General features: G+C 35.0%; 1 protein-coding gene across 1 annotated transcript in view; it reads right to left on the bottom strand.

Annotated features, from left to right (window-relative positions):
- Window positions 1-23,931, bottom strand: part of TTC29 (tetratricopeptide repeat domain 29) — a 261,987-nt gene that overhangs the window by 230,735 nt on the left and 7,321 nt on the right. The window contains exons 3-4 of the mRNA XM_040250416.1: window positions 23,801-23,898; window positions 21,912-21,995 (exon numbers count right to left, since the gene is read on the bottom strand). Coding sequence (XP_040106350.1) covers window positions 21,912-21,995; window positions 23,801-23,892 — 176 coding nt within the window. The 5' untranslated portion in view covers window positions 23,893-23,898. The remainder of the gene's footprint in view (window positions 1-21,911; window positions 21,996-23,800; window positions 23,899-23,931) is intronic.

Here is a 23,931-nt window from a genome sequence, read left to right as displayed (position 1 = left end):
CCAAACACCCTGGCTAACCGAGAGGAAATCATACCAAACCTTGTTTTTTCAGTTTACATTGTAACTTTCCACTACAGGAAAACATAATTATATAACCAGTTTATACTGATTATATTGTTGTTTATCCAATTAAATATAGGCTTAAAAACAAACCCTAAAAATAATCGTAGCTTTTGTATTAAGTTATAATGATAAAAAATCTGAATAAGTAATATAATCCTGTCAGATTCTACATCCTATTATAATGGCAATAAGAAAAAGAGGAGAAAAAGAAAAATTAAGCTTCATGCTACAAACAATGGACTATACACATGTGTAAACACAGAATGCTAGTTCAACTCCATATTTGTGTCTAAATTAATATTTGTAATTTTTAAATTAATATAAAACTCCATACAAGAGTCACTTTGTTTTTTTTTTAAAACAATTCTCTAATTGCTCTTCAAATTTTGTGAAATTCTATTATTTAGGAAATTTTGTCACAGATAATATCACTTAAAACTTTTCTTTGAATTATTCATCTTCATATCTTTATAAATAAAAGAACTATCAATTCTCCACATATATTGAGAGAAACAATCAAACTTTAATAAAGATGGAAAGCTGGAGAATATAAAGACAAAACTTAGTAAAAACAACAAGTTGCATTAAAAAGAAAACTTCATCTCACTATGTTTTTTTTTTTTTAACTAAAGTATGTCATGCATTTTATCTTTGCAAGAGTTTGACGAGTTTTGCAAGTAAAATTCTGTTTCCTCTACACTTGCTAATAGTCATGAGAATCTGTAGTTTGCACCTTCCCATTAAAAATGTATTGTATTTTTTTGAAATTATTCACCCCGCCTTTTATCCAGATCATGTCTTTGAAAGGAGGAAGTAGATAATAAATGGAATAATTCATGATTTCCCATTAAATATGAAACTTTCTTTTGCAGAGTTTAGAAAATGAAGTTCTACATAATGTACAAAAGTTGATTAGAACTTTTTTAACCTTTTCAAGAAAAACCTTTCACATTAAACAACTGCATGAGGAGGTTTCTTTGGGAAAAGTAAACCAATCAATTCCTTATACCTGTGACTTTATCATAATATATTCTAATGTTGTTCCTTCCAAACATATATCCCTTTATAATGTATAAATAGCTATTAAAATGATAGCAAGAAAATAGTGTACATTGGTCTATAAATATGACAAGTATCTAAAAGAAAAATATAACATGTTTAAATTACAAAGGGAAAATTTCATGAATTAGAAATGAAAACAAAACATTATCTGTGCTCTTTTCAGCAATGTAATCACATTAGGATAGCGTGAGGATAAATAACAAAACCTGTATTTCGACTTCTCTTACTATGACATTTCTTCTCATGAGTTAATATTTTGTCATGAGAAAAAAAAATAGCTTTAAAAAACTTTTCCTTGCAAACTATCCATTGGGCTCTGTTAACTACATTCTTTTTCTTTTGTCTTTTTTTTTTTTTCAGACAAAAAATAAATGATTTTTAGGCTCATTCCAGCGCTATCATTCTTTCTTTCTTGAATAAGAAATCTAGAGTAAATTTAACTGAGGAGAAATGTTAAGTTCTGATTATTTTAGAACAGCTGGCGACCTCATTATGTCTTCAAAATTTTTTTGTGGAGTAATTTTTTTTCAATAAAGATATTTCAATTTTCCCCATATCAAAAAATCAATTAAGAATATATTTTCTCCTTTCAAACTTGAATGCTTAAAAGATAACTTCCATGCTGTAAGTCCTATGAAGAAACCTTTCAGAGTCTGGGCTCTTTAACTACTGTTGCAAAGGGGTTGTGTATTACAGATATAAACAGTGAAGCCAAGATTTCTTACAAGCTGTACATTCACAGTGGTTAAACTTCCAGAATATACTTTTCATTTTATGCTTAGTAAAAACTGAATTAATAAAAATAAAAAATCAACTGATCATTTTGAAGCTTTGGTCAGACAACATCTATATAGAAATATCTTATTTTCCAGAATGTTTCATTCATTTTATTGCAGCTATTTCAAACATTTAGAAAATTCCTACTTGTAACTAAGAGCTTAGGGTATATCAAATCAAATATATACATCATAAAGAATATTGGAAGAACAAAAGGAAGTATTTGTGAGAAAATAAAATAGCCTTGAATTCAAACTTTTAAAAAATTATACTAGTTAGACATAAAGTAGGGATTACAACTTCTTTAAGACAGAGAACAACATGCAATTTGTTCCTTTTGTATTTTTACATAATAGAACAAATTCCAACAAAAATAAAGCTTATATAACATTATTTGTATCAAATAAAATAGAATTTGGGCAAAAAAGATGAAATAGGCATACAAATATCAGAGATTAATAAAAAGATTATTTTATTGGGAAATATGGCAGCTACAAATAATACTCCTAATAACAATAACTTCAAAATATGTAAAATCAGCCAAAAAAGGCATTTTTTTCCAGAAAATTATAAAAATAGAGGGGAAAATATTTGACTAACAATTGTCTAACTTGATTGAAATAATAGGCTCAATCTAATAATTAGATTCTGATTACTTTCTATCCAAGAACTACTACCAAATAGAGAATATATATTTACTTTTCAGACATACATGGCATATTTATAAAAATTAATCATGTACTGGCCACACTAAACATTTTATAAACTGATATCACACATGGCACATTTACTGAGCACAAATATATATTCAGTCCCCAATCCTGCATTCTCCCTTGCAAAGAAAAAATAAAGCCACAAGGAAAAACTATACACTGCAAATGTATAAATATATTTCTAATTTATTCATGGCCAAAAGGGGAAATCACTGTAGAAATTTTCATATATTTAGAACTGAAAGAAAAAAATATTAAACCCTGGGGGAAGAAACCATCATGGTATTCGAAAAGAAATTTATAATTAAGTGCATTTGTTAGGAAATAAGAGTAACATTAGTTAAGAAGCTGGCTTTCAGCTCAGGATCCTAGGAAAAAATTTCTAATACAATAACAATGTCATGAAGTCAAATAAAAGACAGGAGGGAAGTATTAAAGGCAAATGCATAAATTAGTAAAACAGAAAAAAATGTGATCCATAAAACAAAAAAAACTTTGATTATGTGACAAGACAAATTTTGCAACCACTTTATAATCGACAAAAGCAGAAGTCATCAAAGTATCAGGAAGTAAATAGATAATATATTTTCTAATTATGGTAACTGCTAATTTTTTGTATAGCAAAAGAAAATTATTGTTCAATATTATCATAATTTAGATACAAAATTCCCCCAATAATACTCCCTCGTCAAAAAGATCTCATAGCAAACTAAAACTATAATAAATAAGTAGGGTTTATCCCAGAGTTCTAAGAATGGTTCAAAATTAGAAACTCTCTTAACTTTATGATGATCTCAGTAGATGCTAGAAAATTATTTAGTAAAGTTCAAAACTCATTCATGATTAAGAAAAGTGAAACTAAAAAATGAATCCTTTATCTTCGTAATATGTGTCTATTACAAACCTATAGCATAAAGTTCCTGTTTTGTGATACATTAGAATCATTTCCATTAAAGTTAGGGATTTGAAAAAACGACTGGTGTCATTCCTATTATTTAACACCATGTAGTGTTAACTGGATGTTCTTGCTGACATGGGACTCAATATTTTAATGAAACCAAGTCTCCTAAAATAACATGTAAAATCAAGGCAGTCCTAATAAAAACCTCAATAATATTTCCTGACTCTAGGCAAGATAATTCTAAAATGCATATAAAATGGTTAATGTTCAAGAAAAACCTGATCATTTGGTACAAAGAAGGAGACTGTCAGATATAAAATATATTTAAACTATATAAATAAAATAAGTTGTGGCACTGATACAAGAAAAGACAAGTCAGGGGAACAGAATATGTATGTATACACACATGAAAATTAGTATTTAATAGAAATGGCATTTCAATTCTTGGGGACAACTGATCTATTTGCAAATTTTGTTGGGTTTATTTTTTTATACATTAATATTTCTATACATTATTTTTATATAATATAGATGATAGTATATATTATACTACCTTTCTGCATTTAATAGAATATTTAAATAATACACTTAAATCTCAATTTCCCAATCATTTTCCTAACCTTAATATGTGTGATATGTTATATATTAAACCATTGTAACTAAGAACTTTCAGGTGCTTAAGCACATCAGTTTAAAGCAACTTTGCAGACATTTACTTTGAGCTTCTGAGTTAGGGACTTTTTTTCTTAGACCCCATGACTCTCTCTTGAATTCTCTTTTCTTCCCCCTTGCTGCTGTTGCTGTTCTTTAGTCACTAGTCATGTCCAACTCTTTCGTGACACCATGGACTGCAGCCCTCCAGGCTCCTCTGTCAATGGGATTTGCCAGGCAAGAATACAGGAGTGGGCTCCCATTTCCTTCTCCAGGAGATTTTCTCAATGCAGGTATAAAATCCATGTCTCTTGCATTAGCAGGCGGATTCCTTACCACTGAGCCACCAGGAAATCCCCTTCATTCCCCTAGCAGTCCCTAAGCTTTTTGGCACCACGGACTGGTTTCATCCAGGTAATTTTCCACGGATGAGAGGGTTATGGTTTGGGGATGATTCAAGTACATTACATTTGTGGTATACTTTATTTCTGTATTATTATATTGTGATATAAAATATGAAATAATTATACAACTCACCATCACTTGCCACTCACTTCTATGGTTTTGATATGAGACTGCAAGCAATTGATTTATTATGGTCTCTGTGCAGTCAAACGTCTCTGCCAATCTATATTTGCCGCTGCTCTCCAACACTATCACCACCTCAGCTCCCCTTCAGATCAGCAGGCATTAGATTCTCATAAGGAGCATGCAACCTAGACCCCCTGCATGTACAGTTCACAATAGGGTTTTTGTTCCTATAATGTCACCACTAACATCACCACTAATCCAACAGGAGGCGGAGCTCAGGTACTAACTGGAGCGATGGGGAGCGGCTGCAAATACAAACGAAGCTTCGCTCAGTCCACGGCGGCTCACCTCCTGCTGTGCAGCCCAGTTCCTAAGGGGCCACCGACCAGTACTGGTCCATGGCTTGGGGTTGGGGACCTCTGCCCTAGACTCTGCAGTGATCATCTGGAGCAGGGATGAAGTATCCGAAAAGACTGTGTAGGAAGAGATGCTTACCAATTCTCATACTACCTGAAACGATTTTTGTTTTGCCCTCAGTTTTGATTAATAGTTTACCTGGGTACAGAATCCTAAGTTAAAATAATTATTCTGCATAAGATATCTTTTTTTTCTAGAACCGAGTGTTATTACTGACAATTGTGATGCTTGTCTGATCTTTATTTCTTGATGACAACCATTCCTCCAAACCCTGAAAGCTTCTAGTATCCTCTCTTTATACTTAGTATTCTGAAATTTCATAAAGATATATCCAAGTGGGTTTTTTTTTTGGTTATTTAATTTCTGGGTTTTTTTGGTAGTCACAGTCCAAAGATCTGTAGATTTTTTTTTTCCAATCTAAGATTTCTATGTCTACATATCTATCCACATCTCTATCTATGTAGTTATTATTTTCCATTCTCTCCATTTTCTCTTCTCTGTTTCTCTTGGATAAATATCCTCCACCCAGACTATGTTCTGCAGCTCAAGCCTTTTGAAATATTTCTATATCTTTTGTGTTTTTATTCTGCATGTGAAGAGCTAAACTTATCTTTCTCTTCCATCCTTTCTTTGAGTTTTAAAAAAATATTTCAGCAACTTTTAAAGAATTCTTTTTCTCTGATTTCATAGCATCAAGTTATACTGGAAGGATGTAAGATTATCTACAATGTCTATAAGGAAAGAAATGGGAAATCTCCCAAAGTTGTTCTTTTTCTCTACAGGAACTTTGTTTCAGCTCATGTTGAATGTTCTCTTTGTTAATCTTTTACTCTTTTGCAATATTTTTTTTCAAATAATCAGAAGCTATTTGTCTATTCAAAATAGAGTTCTAGATTTCTTAACACGGGTAGTGTGTTTGGTTTTCCTCTGTTTGTAGGCTTCATCCTGAGGTAAATGGTTCAGGAGAGCACGACCTGGCTGTTCCTTGCACTGATGCCAAAAGGAAAGGACTTTGCATGGCACACCAGCTTCCCTGGCAGGAGCTCAGACCAACTGTTACCTTTTTCGAAGACTTTTTGCATCAACATTCATGAGAAATATTATCACTCTACTATTTTTTTAATGTAATGGCTTTTAATGGTATTGGTATCAGGGTTTTTCTGATCTCATAGAATGAGTGGAGAAGCATTTCCTCTTTTATTTTCTTGAATAGTTTGGGCCAAATTGATGGGGTTTTTTTTTTTGTTGTTGTTGTTTGTTTTTCTTAAATGTTAGTTAGAAATCACAGTAAAGCCAAATGGACCTGGAATTTTCTTTGTGGAAAGTTTTTTAACTATTAATTCAATATGTTTAGTGAATCCATTGTCATATCTATTTCTGTTTAAGTGAACTTTGGCAGTGTCTCAAGAAAGTTAGTGGAGAAGGTAATGGCAACCCACTCCAGTACTCTTCACTGGAAAATCCCATGGGTGGAGGGTTGCTAAGAGTAGGACACTACTGAGCGACTTCACTTTCACTTTTCACTTTCATGCATTGGAGAAGGAAATGGCAACCCATTCCAGTGTTCTTGCCTGGAGAATCCCATGGATGGAGGAGCCTGGTGGGCTGCAATCCATGGGGTCACTAAGAGTCGGACACTACTGAGTGACTTCACTTTCACTTTTCACTTTCATGCATTGGAGAAGGAAATGGCAACCCACTCCAGTGTTCTTGCCTGGAGAATCCCTGGGACAGAGGAGCCTAGTGGGCTGCCGTCTATGGGGTCACAGAGTTGGACACAACTGAAGTGACTTAGCAGCAGCAGCAGCAGCAGCAAGAAAGTTAACCATTTCTATAAGTTGTTGAGTTTATCAGTATATAGTTTATTTCCTAATTATCATTTTAATATTCATGTAATGTGTAGTGATGTATCCCTTCTTTCATTTCTGAAATTGGTAAATTGTGTCTTTTTTTCTCTAATCATTATGACTATAGATTGATCAACTTTATTGACCTTTTCAAAGAAGCGGTTTTTAGTTTCGTCAATTTTCTCTACTGTTTTCTGTTTTCTGCCCCCATTTTACTACTCCTTTTTCTATAATTTCAGTTTTTTTCTAGTTTTTTTTTATGAAAACTTAGGGCAATAACTTTAGATATTTCTATTTTTCTAATATAAACATTTTAATGCTATAAACGTCCCTTTAAGCTCTGCTTTAGCTGAAAATTTTGATATGTCATTTAAAAAAAAATTCAGTTCAAAGGATTTTTAAATGCTCTTTGATCCATGGTTTATTCAGAAATACACTGTCTAGTTTCTAAATTTGTGGGGATCTTTCAGAGATCTTCCTGCTGTTATTTCTAATTCCACTGTTGTAAGAGAAAAATTTTTAGGATTTAAACCTTTTTAAGTATATCGAATTTGTTTTATGGCTCAGAATATCATCACTTCTGAAAAATGTTCCATGTGTACTTGAAAATAACGTGTTTTCTGCTACTGCCTGGCGGAATGTATGTAAATGCTAATTAAGTTAATCAATGGTATTTTTCAGCTCCTCAATATTCTGCTGATTTTTAATCAATCATTGAAAGAGTGGTGTTAAAATCTTCAACTATAATTGTGGGCTTCTCTGTTTTTCCTTTTCTTTCCATCAGCCTTTGTTTTATGTATTTTGAAGTTCTGTCATAGGAACACAAGCACATTTATGATTGTATCTTCTTGATGAATCTACAGAGAGGCCTGCCATGCAGCTTTCCATGGAGTCACAAAGAGTTGGACATGACTGGGAGACTGAACAACTTCTTGATGAACCAACTTCTTTTATCATTATTATCTCTGGTAATTTTCAAACTGCTTTCTGAAAATAGATTTCTGAAAATCTGGATAATTCTCAGTTTTCTTCTTTTATTTCTCATCATGTTAAGAATTTTCTATCTTTTGGACTTTTGCGCCATCATTTCAAACATAGGAAGGATGTTTATTTAGACATCCATCTTGATCTTGAAGAGGGGAAAAAAAAACCCCTAAGTTAAACTCCCAACACAATTCCCTTATTCAGTAATGTATTTCTCTGGTTATTGGGCTGCAGGATAAGGGATTGTTTCAGACAAGCTTAAGGAGATTTTATGGACATATGAGTCTGGGTTGTAGAATAACTGGGTCCTTATGAGATGACCCTAGAGGGAGGTTCTCAATCCATAATAGCACTGGCTATTCAGGAGGAGTCTAGAAATTTGATCTTTGACATATGCCTGATTCATTTTCTTTCTAGCTTACTCACTCTTTCCTCTCTATGAATTATCTTTTCTATCTTACCGTTTGTACTTCTTTATAGCATTAGACTGCCTCGGTCAAACTACTTAACCTCTCCATGCCTTGGTCTCTGAGAGCAGTAACAACTCTTCACAGGTTTATTGTGAAGTTCTCTTAAAACAGAGCAACACACAGTATTAATTTAATCTGTCTTATGGATTACTATCTTCCCTGGTGGCCCAGATGGTAAAGCATCTGCCTGCTTTGATCCCTGGGTTGGGAAGATCCTCTGGAGAAGGAAAATGGCAACCCACTCTGGTACTCTTGCCTGGAAAATCCCACGGACAGAGGAGCCTGGTAGGTTACAGTCCATGGGGTTGCAAAGAGTTGGACGCGACTGAGCGACTTCACTTTCCTTTCCTTTCCTTAAAACCTAGCTAGGAGATGTAATATTTATGACAAGCTGTCTACCCATTTCATTAGATGTGCAAAACTTTATTACATTGCTCCACTTGTCTTATATAAGGTCATGTGATAACTTTCTTTTGGAATTTTATCAGGAAAAAGTTTATCTCTTTTGAAGAACTGATATGCTTCTTTTCATCAGATAATGAGAACTCTGCAGTCCATCACATCTCCCTTTTGCCCAGTCTGAACAGAAATTCAGAATTAAATTTGATCTTTTTTTCAGAGGAACTATATTAACTCTAGTGGGGAGCATATTTACATATTTCTCCCATACTAGCCTTTCATTTACTATATATATCTGATAGCTATGTAAAATAAAACACTAAGTTTCTTCAATCCTCTCTAGAAAGGAAGTTAGCAAGAAATAAAGCATTATCCTATGTAAGTCAAGTCTTAAAGAAGAATGAAAAACTGCTTTCAAAGAACTCTGAGTCTAGAGCAGAGTCCTTTCCATATGGCAATTCACAGCAAGAAAGACATTTTACATTGCAGTTCAGTAAATGTACACGTATATTTCACATATATATGTACGTTATATGAAGCAAAATTTAAAAGCACTAATACTCAAAATGTTCTGATTGTTTTATAAATATTAACTCAATTAATCCTCATAACCATTTCATAAGCCTGGTCCGATAATCATCTGTATTTTTTTCAGATGAGAACACTGAGGCACAGAAATGTTAAGTTACTTGGTCAAAGATGATCAGTTACCTTGTTAGTAAGTGTAAAGCTGGGGTTTGGAGTCCTGAGAGTCTGTTTTCAGAACCCACACCCTATTTCACTACATCTGGCAGAACCTCTCTATGAAAGGCACCCTTTTCTAACTCTATTCTACTATACTCTCTTTCATATTTTAAATGCTGGTTGAAAAGAGTTGGACATGACTGAAGCGACTTAGCACTTAGTGCACACACACACATGACTGCCAAACTGATGGGTCATAATCACTACCCACTAGGGGACCACAGTATTTTATTTTTAATCAAGAAGGAAAAAAAATCCACAAGTACATGGTTATCAATGGCTATTACGAAAATTCAAGAAGGCACTCTGAACCCTACCATGTGAATGAGGATGGATCAAAGGAGGCCTCACAGAGCAAGGAACAGTTAAGTTGAGGCTGGTAGAGAAGTTTAACAAGTACACAAGGCTTGGAAGAAGGATCAGGCATTTCAGGCAGAGGACATGTGCAAAGGAGAAAAAGATCCCCATTCATCAACTGCCCCAACACCCGTGAGCCAAGCACCATATGAGTACTGAGGATGCAGATGTGAGCATAGTTGCCATCATTCCACATGTACCACAAATACACACTATATATATTTATAAACATATTTCTAAACACATACTTCCCAGCTCAGAGTATTTAAAATGATTTCAGACTCATCCCAGTACAAATTCTGAAAGTTTCCAAATAATCTAATTAAAATAATCAAGGAAAAATATCCTCTACAAATGTATACATTTAATTAAATAGACCAAAATATGCATTGTTTCATTTCCAAGGCAAGCCATACAATATCACAGTAATCCAAGCCTATAAGCTAACCACTAATGCTGAAGAAGCTGAAGTCGAACGGTTCTATGTGGACCTAAATGACCTTCTAGAACAACCACCAAAAAAAGATGTCCTTCTCATCACAGGGGACTGGAATGCAAAAGTAGGAAGTCAAGAGATACCTGGAATAACAGGCAAGATTGGCCTTGGTGAACAAAATGAAGCAGGGCAAAGGCAAACAGAGTTTTGCCAAGAGAATGTATTGGTCATGGCAAACACCCCTCTTCCAAAAACACAAGAGATGACCCTATACATGGACATCACCAGATGGTCAATACTGAAATCAGACTGATTATATTCTTTGCAGCCAAGGATCAGTTCATTTCAGTCGCTCAGTCATGTCTGACTCTTTGAGACCCCATGAATTGCAGCACGCCAGGCCTCCCTGTCCAGCACCATCTCCCGGAGTTCACTCAGACTCATGTCCATCGAGTCCGTGATGCCATCCAGCCATCTCATCCTCGGTCGTCCCCTTCTCCTCCTGCCCCCAATCCCTCCCAGCATCAGAGTTTTTTCCAATGAGTCAACTCTTCGCATGAGGTGGCCAAAGTACTGGAGTTTCAACTTTAGCATCATTCCTTCCAAAGAAATCCCAGAGTTGAACTCCTTCAGAATAGACTGGTTGGATCTCCTTGCAGTCCAAGGGAGTCTCAAGAGTCTTCTCCAACACCACAGTTCAAAAGCATCAATTCTTCGGTGCTCAGCCTTCTCCACAGTCCAACTCTCACATCCATACATGACCACAGGAAAAACCATAGCCTTGACTAGACGGACGGAGAAGCTTAATACAGCCAGCAAAAACAAGACTGGGAGCTGACTGTGGCTCAGATCATGAACTCCTTATTGCAAAATTCAGACTTAAATTGAAGAACCTAGGGAAAACCACTTTGGCCATTCAGATAAGACCTAAATCAAATCCCTTACAATTATACAATGGAAGTGACAAATAGATTCAAGGGATTAGATCTGATAGACAGAGTGCCTGAAGAACTATGGATGGAGGTTCATAACACTGTACAAAGGAGGCAGTGATCAAAACCATGCCCAAGAAAAAGAAATGCAAAAAGGCAAAATAGTTGTCTAAGGAAGACTTACAAATAGCTGAGCAAAGAAAAGAAGCATAAGAGAAAAGGAAAGATATACCCTTCTGAATGCAGAGTTCCAAAGAACAGAAAGGAGAGATAAGAAAGCCTTCCTCAGTGATCAATGCAAAGAAATCAAGGAAAACAACAGAATGGGAAAGACTAGAGATCTCTTCAAGAATATTAGAGATACCAAGGGAACATTCCATGCAAAGATGGGCACAATAAAGGACAGAAATGGTATGGACCTAACAGAAGCAGAAGATATTTTTAAAAGGTGGCAAGAATACACAGAACTGTATAAAAGGATCTTAATGATCCAGATAACCATGATGGTATGATCACTCACCTAGAGCCAGACATCCTGGAGTGCAAAGTCAAGTGGGCCTTAGGAAGCATCAGTATGAACAAAGCTAGTGGAGGTGATAGAATTTCGGCTGAGCTATGTCAAATCCTAAAAGATGATGCTGTGAAAGTGCTGCACTCAATACACCAGCAAATTTGGAAAACTCAGCAGTCGCCAGAGGACTGGAAAAGGTCAGTTTAATTCCAGTCCCAAAGAAAGGCAATGCCAAAGAATGCTCAAACTACTGCACAATGGTACTCATTTCACACGCTAGCAAAGTAATGCTCAAAATCCTTAAAGTTAGGCTTCAACAATACATGAACTGAGAATACCCAGACGTACAAGCTGGATTTAGAAAACGCAGAGGAAACAGAGATCAAATTGCCAACATCCACTGGATCATAAAAAAAGCAAAGGAATTTCATATAAACATCTACTTCTGCTTCATTGATTACACTACATCTACTTCTGCTTCACTGACTACACACTTGATCCACTTAACTATGTGGATCACAAGAAACTGTGGAAAATTATTTAGTTCAGTTCAGTCGCTCAGTTGGGTCCAACTCTTTGCAACCCTATGAACTGCAGCACGTCAGGCCTCCCTGTCCATCACCAACTCCTGGAGTTCACTCAAACTCACGTCCATCAAGTCGGTGATGCCATCCAGCCATCTCATCCTCTGTCGTCTCCTTCTCCTCCTGCCCCTAATCCCTCCCAGCATCAGAGTCTTTTCCAATGAGTCAACTCTTCGCATGAGGTGGCCAAAGTACTGGAGTTTCAGCTTTAGCATCATTCCTTCCAAAGAACACCGAGGACTGATCTCCTTCAGAATGGACTGCTGGATCTCCTTGCAGTCCAAGGGACTCTCAAGAGTCTTCTCCAACACCACAGTTCAAAAGCATCAATTCTTCAGTGCTCAGCTTTCTTCACAGTCCAACTCTGACATCCATACATGACTACAGGAAAAACCATAGCCTTGACTAAACGGACTTTTGTTGGCAAAGTAATGTCTCTGCTTTTGAATATGCTCTCTAGGTTGGTCATAAAGAGAGGGAAATACTAGACCACCTTACCTGCCTCCTGAGAAACCTGTATGCAGGTTAAGATGCAACACTTAGAAACAGTCATGGAACAATGGACTGGTTCAAAACTGGGAAAGGAGTATGTCAGGGCTGTATATTGTCACCCTGTTTATTTAACTTATATGCAGCATGCTGCTGCTGCTAAGTTGCTTTAGTCGTGTTCGACTCTGTGCGACCCCATAGACGGCTGCCCGCCAGGCTCCCCCATCCCTGAGATTCTCCAGGCAAGAATACTGGAGTGGGTTGCCATTTCCTTCTCCAATGCATGAAAGTGAAAAGTGAAACTGAAGTTGCTCAGTCGTGTCCGACTCTTAGTGACCCCATGGACTGCAGCCCACCAGGCTCCTCCATCCATGGGATTTTCCAGGCAAGAGTACTGGAGTGGGGTGCCATTGCTTTCTCCCTATATGCAGCATACATCATGTGAAATGCTGGGCTGGATGAATCACAAGGTGGAATCAAGACTTCTGGGAAAAATATCAATAACCTCAGATATGCAAATGATACCACTCTAATGGAAGAAAGTAAAGAGGAACTAAAGGGCCTCTTGTTGAAGGTGAAGGAGGAAAGTGAAAAGCTGACTTAAAACTCAACATTCAAAAAACTAAGATCATGGCTTCCAGTCCCGTCACGTTGTGGCAAATAGATAGGGAAAAAACGGCAATAGTGACAGACTTTATTTTCTTGAGCTCCAAAATCACTGTGGATGGTGACTGCAGCCATGAAATTAAAAGACGCTTGCTCCTTTGAAGGAAAGCCATGACAAATCTAGACATCATATTCAAAATCAGAGACATCACTTTGCTGACAAAGATCCATATAGTCAAAGTTATGGTTTTTCCAGTAGTCATGTATGGATGTGAGAGTTGGACCATAGAGAAAGCTGAGCACTGAAGAATTGATGCTTTTGAACTGTGGTGTTGGAGAAGACTCTTGAGAGACCCCTAGGCCTGCAAGGAGATCAAACTAGTCAACCCTAAAGGAAATCCACCCTGAATATTCACTGGAAGGACTGATGCTGAAGCTGAAGTTCCAATACTTTGGTCACCTGATGTGTAGAGCTGACTCATTGGAAAAGACCCTGATGCTGGGAAAGATTGAGGGCAGGAGGAGAATGGTATGACAGAGGATGAGATGGTTGGATGGCATCATCAACTCTATGGACATGAATTTGAGCAAACTCAGGGTAATGGTAAAGGACAGGGAAGCCTGGAATGCTGCAGTTTATGGGGTCACAAAGAATCAGACACGACTAAGTGTCTGAACAACAACAACAATGCACTGTGGGCGTCCTCGGAGAAGAGGACAGAGGGTGGGTAGATAGATTCGTTTCAGAAAAATGATAAAAATTTCCCAAGTTCGATAAATGTCATGAATATAAATAGTTGAAAAGTTCAATAAACTCTATGTGGGAAAATTCAAAGAGATCCACACTGAAACACATTACCATCACACTCCCAAAGGCAAAGTGTGAATCTTTAAAGTGGCAACAGAGGAGCAACTCATTAGATATACAGGATCATCAATAAGTTTTTAAGCAGATTTCTCACTAGAAACTTTGGAAGCCAGGAAGCAGGGTCTAAAATGTCCAAAATGCTAAAAGAAAACAACTGTCAACCAATAATTCTACATCTGGCCTAACTGTACTTCTCAAGTGAGGGAGAAATTAAGAATGTTCCCAGATAAACCAAAACTGAGGAACTTTATTTTTATTGGACCTGCCCTTCAAGAAATGCTAAAAGCAGTCCTGCAGATTGAAATAAAAGGATAATAGACAGTAATGTGAAATCACATAAAGAAATAAAGGTCTCAGTAAAGATAGACACATGGTCAATTATATGTTAGTATTTTTGTAATATTAATAATTGTTGGTAACTTCACATCCTGTTTTTTACATAATTTAAGAGACTAATGAACTTATACAAATAATTATTCTAAGAGTAAGTATTATTGTAACTTTGATATGTAACTCCACATTTTGTTTTGTACATAATTTAGGATACAGTATTAAAAAACAATGTATTAATATGTGTGGGAGCAAGGGGTATCTGGGAAACTTCCCCTCGGTTTTGCTGAGAACCAAAAACTCTAAAAAATAAAGTCTTTCTATAACAAAATGATCGGTTTATGTTATTGGAAGACATAAACATTGTGCACTGTTGGTGAGAAAGCACAGTGCATTGTTGTTGAGAATGAAAAATTGCATAGCCATTGTGGTGGCAGCATGGTGGTTCTCAAAAAATTTAAAATAGAGTTACCAAAATTATTTAGCAATTCTACGTCTGAGTATATACAGAGAAGAATTGAGAACAGGGTCTTGAGATATTTGTCCACGCATGTTCACATTAACCTTATTCATAATAGGAAAAACACTGAAGCAAGCCAAGTGCCTTTGACAGATGAATGGATAACCAAAATATGGTATAAACATACAGTGGAATACTATTCAGCCTTAAAAAGGAAGGAAATTGTTACAAATACTACAACATGGAAGAACCCTGAGGACTCTGCAAGCCCTAGGAAAGCATACAAGCATTTGAGTCCATAGCCTGGTTTTACTTTAAGCACTGAGAAGATGACACTGTTAATTACAACATCTCCTTTTTCCAACACTGAAAACAGAACAGGGTATGGATATGAGTCAGGGGGATGATCTTTATAGAACTGAAGCAAGATGAACATAATAGAGAATGGAACAGAGTCAAATTAGTTTCGGATATTCCCATGCAAGTTTTCTTAATACAGAAAGAACACAACATCAGAGACAAAGCTCACATAGTAAAATCATCTGGCTTCATAAATTACATATGATGTGCCTGGGTCTGTTGACCCCACTTTGAATTTCAACTGACTCAACCTCTGTGGTACCCGGGTGCTTATCCCCTTTTATCACTTTGTTCTTCATTACTAAATCTCCCAAATGATTTCTAAATACAGTGCCATTATGCACTCCCAGGTTTATGAGCTACTGTAGGAAGAGTCACATTCTTTGACTATATTCTACACATTTCTGAAACAGTAGGTTTAAATTCAAAGCAATCTTATCATGGTAACAATAAGTTTAAGCAGTTTATAGACATTTTAGAAAACTGCACAGCTTAGGAAGCTATGGAAATTATGTTGTTTAGTACAGCATAAAAAATTTCTGAAAAGTTTACTGTAAGTCGAAATTAAAAACATTTCCCCTATTTGGTTAGCACTACTGAGTTTGAAATGTATTTCTTACTAAAAACTGTCTTCTAAACATGACGAAAATGATACCTGGTACAAAATAAAATATGTAACTATAAATATTTAAAGAGAAAAGATACATTAATATTGCTACCTAAATCTACACTTAATGTCAGTGCAAAATATCCAGTTCATTTACATTAATGAATGTTTTAAAAGCCAAAGAAAAATGATCGACGGCAGTTAAGGAAAGTGAAACTGTCTACATGTGTTTCATATACAGAATCTCTTTTTAACTCTCATAAGAATTTTCTGTTATTATTACAGTCTCCCAGTAGTTTTGGAAATCAAAGATTAGTGAAGTCAGGTGACCTGCAACAAATTCCACAGGTTTTACGTAGCAAAGCCAAATTTCCAGCTGAGGAAGAAATCTCCCCTAATAGCTAGAACTTTAATGTCATGATTCCTATGATTTTCTCTCATAAAGCTTTTTTAAGTCTACTTAAAGCTGTTAAGTTTAAACACCATATGTGAAAATTAACATTTTAAAGCAAACTTTTAAAGGACATAAAGATATAAATGCCTAAGAAATTGGCATTTCTCTGTTTTGTTGACATTTAAAATCTTTCCTTTTTATTTACTTAGATTTGGTTTTGGTGTAAACTTGAGATCCCTTTTGTATCCAGCAAACAATTTTTTAAAGTTCCTTTCCTCTGCATTTTTTTAAATTCCCAAACTGTAAACTTTATTGATGTCAATATTCTTTTTCAAAAAATTATGGTCAAAAATTCTTTTCTTTCCTAGTTTCACATCTTAGGGATCTGCTGTGGAAAACAGCACCAGATTGTAAATAAGTAAATAAATAAAATTAAAAAGGAGTGGCATCTCTTTTCCGTTCCCATCTGTGTTCTCTGCTATCACTTATTTCATTTATATTCAGGAGAAAGTAAGGACTAATTGTCTCTCCACTTAAGAACACCAAAATCCTGTCTCTTTTTCTTAAATCAAGAAGAAGATCTTTGTTTTGAAATTTTGTTTTTAATTGGAGGACAACTGTTTTACAGTGTTGTGCAGGTTTCTGCCTTACAACAACATGAATCAGCCATGAGTATGCAAGGAAGAAAATATTAAAATCTAATTTGCTTCTGAGAAGGAAAGTGGGTCATTGTCCTTTCCTCCTCTCTTCTGCCTATTCCTACATGTTAGTCATGTAGCCATTTATTTAGCAACTGGCATCTTCAGAAAGTTTAATTGTCAAAACTCTGTATGAATTTATCACTTTAAAAAGAGGAGCAAAGTGTTTTGAAGAAAAAACAAAATATCACTAAATTATTTAAAAGTAAACAAGATGAATGAAGCAAAGGAAGAGTTCACCTAAAGGGCCTAAATTCCCCTAATGTTTTCTTGAAATATTATATTCTGAATAAACACCTTCACCTTGTTATAGATATTCTAAGAGCCTGACTATATGCTAAATTTGCTCACAACAAGGATAAAAGTGAAAGTTTCAGTCACTCAGTCGTATCCAAGTCTGTAATCCCATGGCTCCTCTGTCCATGGGATCTTCCAGGCAAGGATACTGGAGTGAGTAGCCATTTCCTTCTCCAGGGGATCCTCCCAATCCAGGGGTCGGACCCTGGTCTCTTGCATTACAGGCAGATTCTTTACTATCTGAGGCACATGGGAAGCCCCATAACAAGTATGTCTGTCATTTATAAAAGCACTTTTGGAAGACAGTTTTGAAATATTTTCAAGATGAAAATCTAAGACTGACAAAATACTAATTTACCTTAACTGAGTAGAGTCGCTCAGTAGTGTCCAACTCTTTGTGACCCAATAGACTATACAGTCCATGGAATTCTCCAGGCCAGAATACTGGAGTGGGTAGCCTTTCCCTTCTCCAGGACCTTAACTGAGTAAGTAAGGTACAATTCAAAGGCAGGATAGAAAGGTTGTGTTGACCAAGTGACACTCAGTAAACACCAACTGGTGATGCTGGAAGATATTCTCAAAGAAGAAAATATCTTAGAGATGCACACAATTTTGAACTAAATCTATTCTTCTGTATAATAGAATTTGGTATCTGAAGCAGAAAATAATATTGAGCAGATTAACATTCTTTGTCCCTTGATAATTTTGCTTATTTGTATCCTCATATACATAGCTAAAGCTGTAAAAACTGCCCCCAAGAAAATTTTATTTGAATCTATAAATGACACTTCTATTATTTAGCTACTCAAAGCAATTATAATAGTAAGTGGGACTTTAAGTATCATTTAAATAATGCACTCTGATAATATAATACAGAATAAAAAAGCACAAAGTACAGAAATACAATATAATCTTTAGTTATTAAAGATCAGTCAAATACTATCAATGAACTATTCAACCACTTATTTAAGAAAATCAAAATGTTATTATTAGGCACAGCAATAATCTGGTCACTTAAGAAGTACAGAACACTATACTAGAATTCCATCTGTAAATGTTGATGATAAAAAAAAAAACTCAGAAGCCCTTTGCCTTTGAACCATTTTACTCAATCCAAAGTAAAATGATTCCCCATCAACTGGGTTTGGCCATTCCAGTAACAACTACTTTAGCCTGTCCTGCTCAACTATCCATTTAAATTTTATACTCTTACTTGTAAACATAATACACTTTTGAGGAATTAAACTTCCTCAATACAACAGTGAACCAGCTACCTACAATACTGAACTAAAAATGGTGTAATAAAAGAATATCATAGCACAATACCTATTTCATGGTGTTAGTAATCCAACAGTTATTCTTCACCTATTTATTCATTTAACATTTAGCTATTGAGCTCTGCCTGTGGTCAAACAGTCTGGAGGAAAACCACAGAACATGGCATCCTGGAAGCTACAAGCACAGAATGTTCAAAGAGAAAGAACTCAACTCTATCAAATAATGTGAAGACATCAAGAAAGATAAGGACAGACACATGACCATTAGGTGTGATTTAAAAGGAGGATACTGATCACAATAAACAGATTTCAGTGAGTTCTGGGTCTGGAAATCTATTTAGAGTCAATCCCAGCTGGTCTCAGAATGGGATATAGAAATATGGAAATAGTGCTTCCAGTTACTGTGAAGGGTAGAGAAAAATGGGGTAGAATCTGGAAGAGGATAAGAAGTCAAGGTAAATACTAGAGTAGATATTAATGTTGATGAAACTGAATCAGTGCAAAAGAAGAAATTGATGATGTAGCAATTAAACGTGTTTAACTGCTGGAGAAAGTCTTGGAACAAGTAAGAGGGGATGGCACCTGCAGTACAAGTAGAGACATAATCCTTAGACAAGAACAGGAACTTTCCAACCCATTGCAATAGGAGGGACATGGAGTGTGAGTTTATGTATTAGTACCAATAGTTTGGTAAATTTTAGAGTAGACAGTGAAGCGTTATTCTGGGACTAGACAAAGAACACATCCATATTACAGGATATCAAAGCTAATGGACATGAATTATGTAAGTATACATTTCTATTATCATCTTAGGGAATAAGACAGTCTAGAGAGGCATTTGAGGATATATCTTAGATATTGCTTTGCTTGATTGAAAATCTGATTCATCCATTTCTCCCCATTATGTCCTTGTATAGTGAGGACCTGTGACTCACCAGTTTGTTCATTATACAATGCTAACAGATAAGGAGCCAAACTTGGAATATGTCTTCTTTGGCAAGTTTTATCCAACATCTTAGTTTTCTCTGATTTTTCTCCAGACCTCTAGGTTACATCTCACAGTATAATCAGTATTCATTCATTGCATATTTATTGCCTACTTGTACTGTCTCAAATAAAGATAAAGATGAGACCAAATATTTTACAGTAAAATAACACTGTTTCTCACTCTGTGAAAATCCTAGTATTAGATATAAAGTAGGCACTTAATAAATGCTTCCTGCATTTATCTTTCATCTTTTTAGAGTAGAATGGCTGATTAAAAGTTGTATGCAGAAATTGCTTGGAATATGCATAATTCCTCATGGCATCTGTTGGGTATTGCTGGGAGATGCTGAAATCGATTTTGTCCTTTACATGCTATTCAATTAGTTTGTTTAGGGCAAGGTTTAAAATGTGTATCAGTCAGAAGCATAATAGAGAGTCAAGTACAAAAACTTCCTACTAAGATTTGTACCCACTATCTCAGGGAAGAGCTCTGATCTAAAAAAGTATTCAAGTGTAGGTAGGTTTAAGTAGAATTCAATGTTAAAGACTGAGAACTACCCAGTGCTACTTGTTTTGTGTAAAGAATCTATCTGCAATGCAGGAGACCCAGGTTCAATCCCTGGGTCTGGAAGATCCCCTGGAGAAGGGAACGGCTATCCACTCCAGTATTCTTGCCTGCCAAATCCCATGGACAGAGGAGCCTGGCAGGCTGCAGTCCATGGGGTTACACAGTTGGACATGACTAGGTAACTAACAATTTCACTTTCACTTCTTTAGTGAAAAAAATATTTGTAAGAGAACACTCATCAGTACAGCCTATTCTGGACTGTTTAAGAATAATGTTTTCTTCAGTGCAGACTGAAAGCAAATTTTAAGTATAAAGGTGTCTAGTTTGTTAAATAAGTGAAGCCTAAGTTTAACTCCAAATTTAATTCCTAATTCTTAATAGCTAGTCATTATATTTATTTTTTTAGATATCCCATATTTAAATCAAAATGAAAATATCACTCACATATATTTTTCTTTTAAGAAAGAATCACACCATCAGACTATATTGACCTTTAATTTTATCCAACAGGTTATCATGGAAAGTTAATGAATTAGCAACTAGAATAGTATTTAAAAACCAAAGGTCCCAGGTATTACACTTGGCAGTCAATAGAACTCCAAGGAAGACAATGATTGTATTTACTGTAAATTTTGTCACTCTATAAAATAAAGTGGCTATGGATAGAATGAACTATTCCATTTTTCCATGCTATATGCACATTGACAAGTATCTAATGAAATGTATCAAGAGACTTCGAATTTTAAACTGTATGAAAACCTACACAAAAACCATCAATAGGAATACCTCTTCAATGGAATCCCACAGCACTAGATAATATACATAGACAAACTCTTTTAAAAGCATTTGTTGTATAAAATATTTTAATATTTTAGCCATCTAATAAATTCCATAAGATGCATGTGCATATATAAGATTTCTATTTGTCAATACTTACATCTAAAAATCTGATAATAACAGAGCCAACACATCTATAGGTAAGAAATATTAAACCTGTTTAGCTATTATTCTAGGTTTCTATTTATTTCTCACTAACTTACATGGATTTTTATACTATTTTTACTCAGACCACATATTAGGTTCTAACTAGCAGTAAAATGGCAAAGTTTACATTGTTCATTCAAAAAATACATGGAATTATTTTTAAATTAACCAATTAACTATGATCCATTATTTCTTTTAATAAGTTTTTGATGGGAGAGAAAATATACATTAGTCAGGGATTTCTTTTTAATCACCAGGAAAAAAGATAACACAACTCTTTCTCTTAAAGCATTTTTCCCCCATGGAGGCAATATACCCTAAAATGGAAGCTATTAAGCAATCAATGACACAGACTTAACTAAAATATTGCAAATACGATAGTATAATACCTTAGTAAATATGAGAATTTTGAAAGTCATAAAATTAATGACTTTGATATGTATGAGATCAATAGACGTGACTTATCACTATTTAATATGAGCTTTAATTTTTAAATGCCATGTTCCAGTGAAAAAATGAACTGCACAGGAAAACTGAAATTTCAACAAAGAATCAAGACAAAAAAACAAACTTTATATTAAAGTACCTTTAAGAGGTATATACTTACGCAGCAACCTCCTCTTTTGACAATCCTTTGAAATTCACCTCCAGATAATGATCTATGTCATCTTTTTCTTTGATCAGTTCAGACCTAAATGAAATAGAAATAAATAATAAAGAACTGCCTTATCGAGGTGAAAAGCTACCAAACATATAAAATGCCATCAGGAGAACAGGAATATTCAGGGTATAATATCTTAGATAATAAATGTTCTGCAAGAGCTACAGAGTTAGGCTCTTCATTGATAATTTCAAATTTTTAACTTTCTTGAATGGAAAAAGGGAAGAATACTGAACTCAGAATGTAAACAAATAAAACTCCAACACACTAAAATAGTCTACATTCTTAAATAAATGGGGTTTTCTCCTCAGAACTTTTAAGATCGTCCATTTTACTTATGTTCTCTTACAACCTTCCAGCTACAGAAGTCAGATTGTGTTCAGCACAGTATCGTGAACTAAAACACCCCTATTTGATACAAATGTGTTGAATTTATTCGTTGAAAACATAGAATTTTGCTCTGACATTCTGTTTGAGTGGTTTTTAAAAATCACACATAAAACTCAAATTACTATTAAAAGTTCAAGCTGAAAGTGATTTTAAGAAGACTTTAATGAGAAATATATTACACATGTAATATATTCATTCTTCGTACCCCTTGCACCTTTAAGAATAAGCAGACTATTAACATATCATGACAACTGAAGTACAGGATATACAAGTATCTCTTTTTATTCAGAAGCTAATGGAGAATGTTGATTAAAAAATTTGTCTTAAATGGTTATGATAAAAATGTTTTTCTTTAATAAAAAGAATTCAAATTTTTCTTTCTTTAAAATCTGTCTTATCCTAGGGATGTGACACTGAGTTGTTTTTGCTCATGTTGAAAAGAAAATATAAACTCAGTTATTACAAAATGACAGGAAGAAGAAGCTAGCTTTTTCAGATTTTGCAAATATTTCACATTGTCCAAAAGGAAGATGGAAAATAAGAATGTATATACCGAAGTTATGCCTCTATCAAAAATGTTGCTTTTCAAATTATTTGAAAGTAGACATAATTTTCTGCAATTCTATTTTACAGTTTCTACAAATTTCATTTCTATTACGAAAGAACTTTGGTGCCAGTTTAGCTGAAGGTATTTATTTTGGTCCAGGAGCTTTGTAGGTATGGTCCTTCTTCGAACAAAGCAGTCTCATAATACTTTGATCATTATGCCTTGTAGGAATTGAAAGGCATGCATAAAAAGATAATCAAACCTACATATGCAAATTATTTATGTTGATAAATAATATGTGCATAATTAAAAATCAATAAAACTAGAAGTGGAAACTTCTAAGTAACACAGTCTTAGTTAATATGCATAATTACAATCAAAAACATCAAGTTCCTGCCCTGCAGGTTTTCGGCCCAAGATGAAAACTCCCTGAATTCAGCAGCCATTCACAGGCAAGGGAGGTCTGATGTATTTTCAAGCTCTAGGATCATTTCAGGCGCTAAATCATGACTGCTAGTTTACCCTCGGAGTAAACAGAAATCAGGATCGGGATCTTGTGGTTTAGATGCCATACAACTTTCACGCCTAAAGCTTCTGCTTTCAATTTTTCCACACATATTTTAAAAAGGAAATGTATTTCCAAAGCTTTGCAGGAACCACAATCTAATGGCAGTAGGAAATAAAATGACCAAATGAGCACTTGCCTGCTAAATAAATATATTCTTAATCTTTGAATAAGATTTATCAATCTTTCTGAAACAGCAAATTTGAATATTCTGAATATAAAAATGTACTTTGTCTTTAAACAATTTTTATTACTGAGATACGTTATTGACATTTCTTACTGCAAGAAATTTCTTCTGTAGAGAAAAAAAAAAAGAAAGCCAGGGTCACATACCTTGGAATTGTTCTTGGTGAGCACGGCAGCTTCTGTCTAGCCAAGGCCGTAAGCTTTGGGCGTGTCATGGGCAGCGGGGGCAGGGTAGTCATTTTGGACTGCCAAAAAAATAAATAAACGGAAACAGTATT

Source organism: Oryx dammah, unplaced genomic scaffold (assembly GCF_014754425.2).
Source record: "Oryx dammah isolate SB20612 unplaced genomic scaffold, SCBI_Odam_1.1 HiC_scaffold_12, whole genome shotgun sequence".
NCBI classification, from domain to species: Eukaryota; Metazoa; Chordata; class Mammalia; order Artiodactyla; family Bovidae; genus Oryx; species Oryx dammah.
This window is presented reverse-complemented; position numbering and strand designations above follow the sequence as displayed.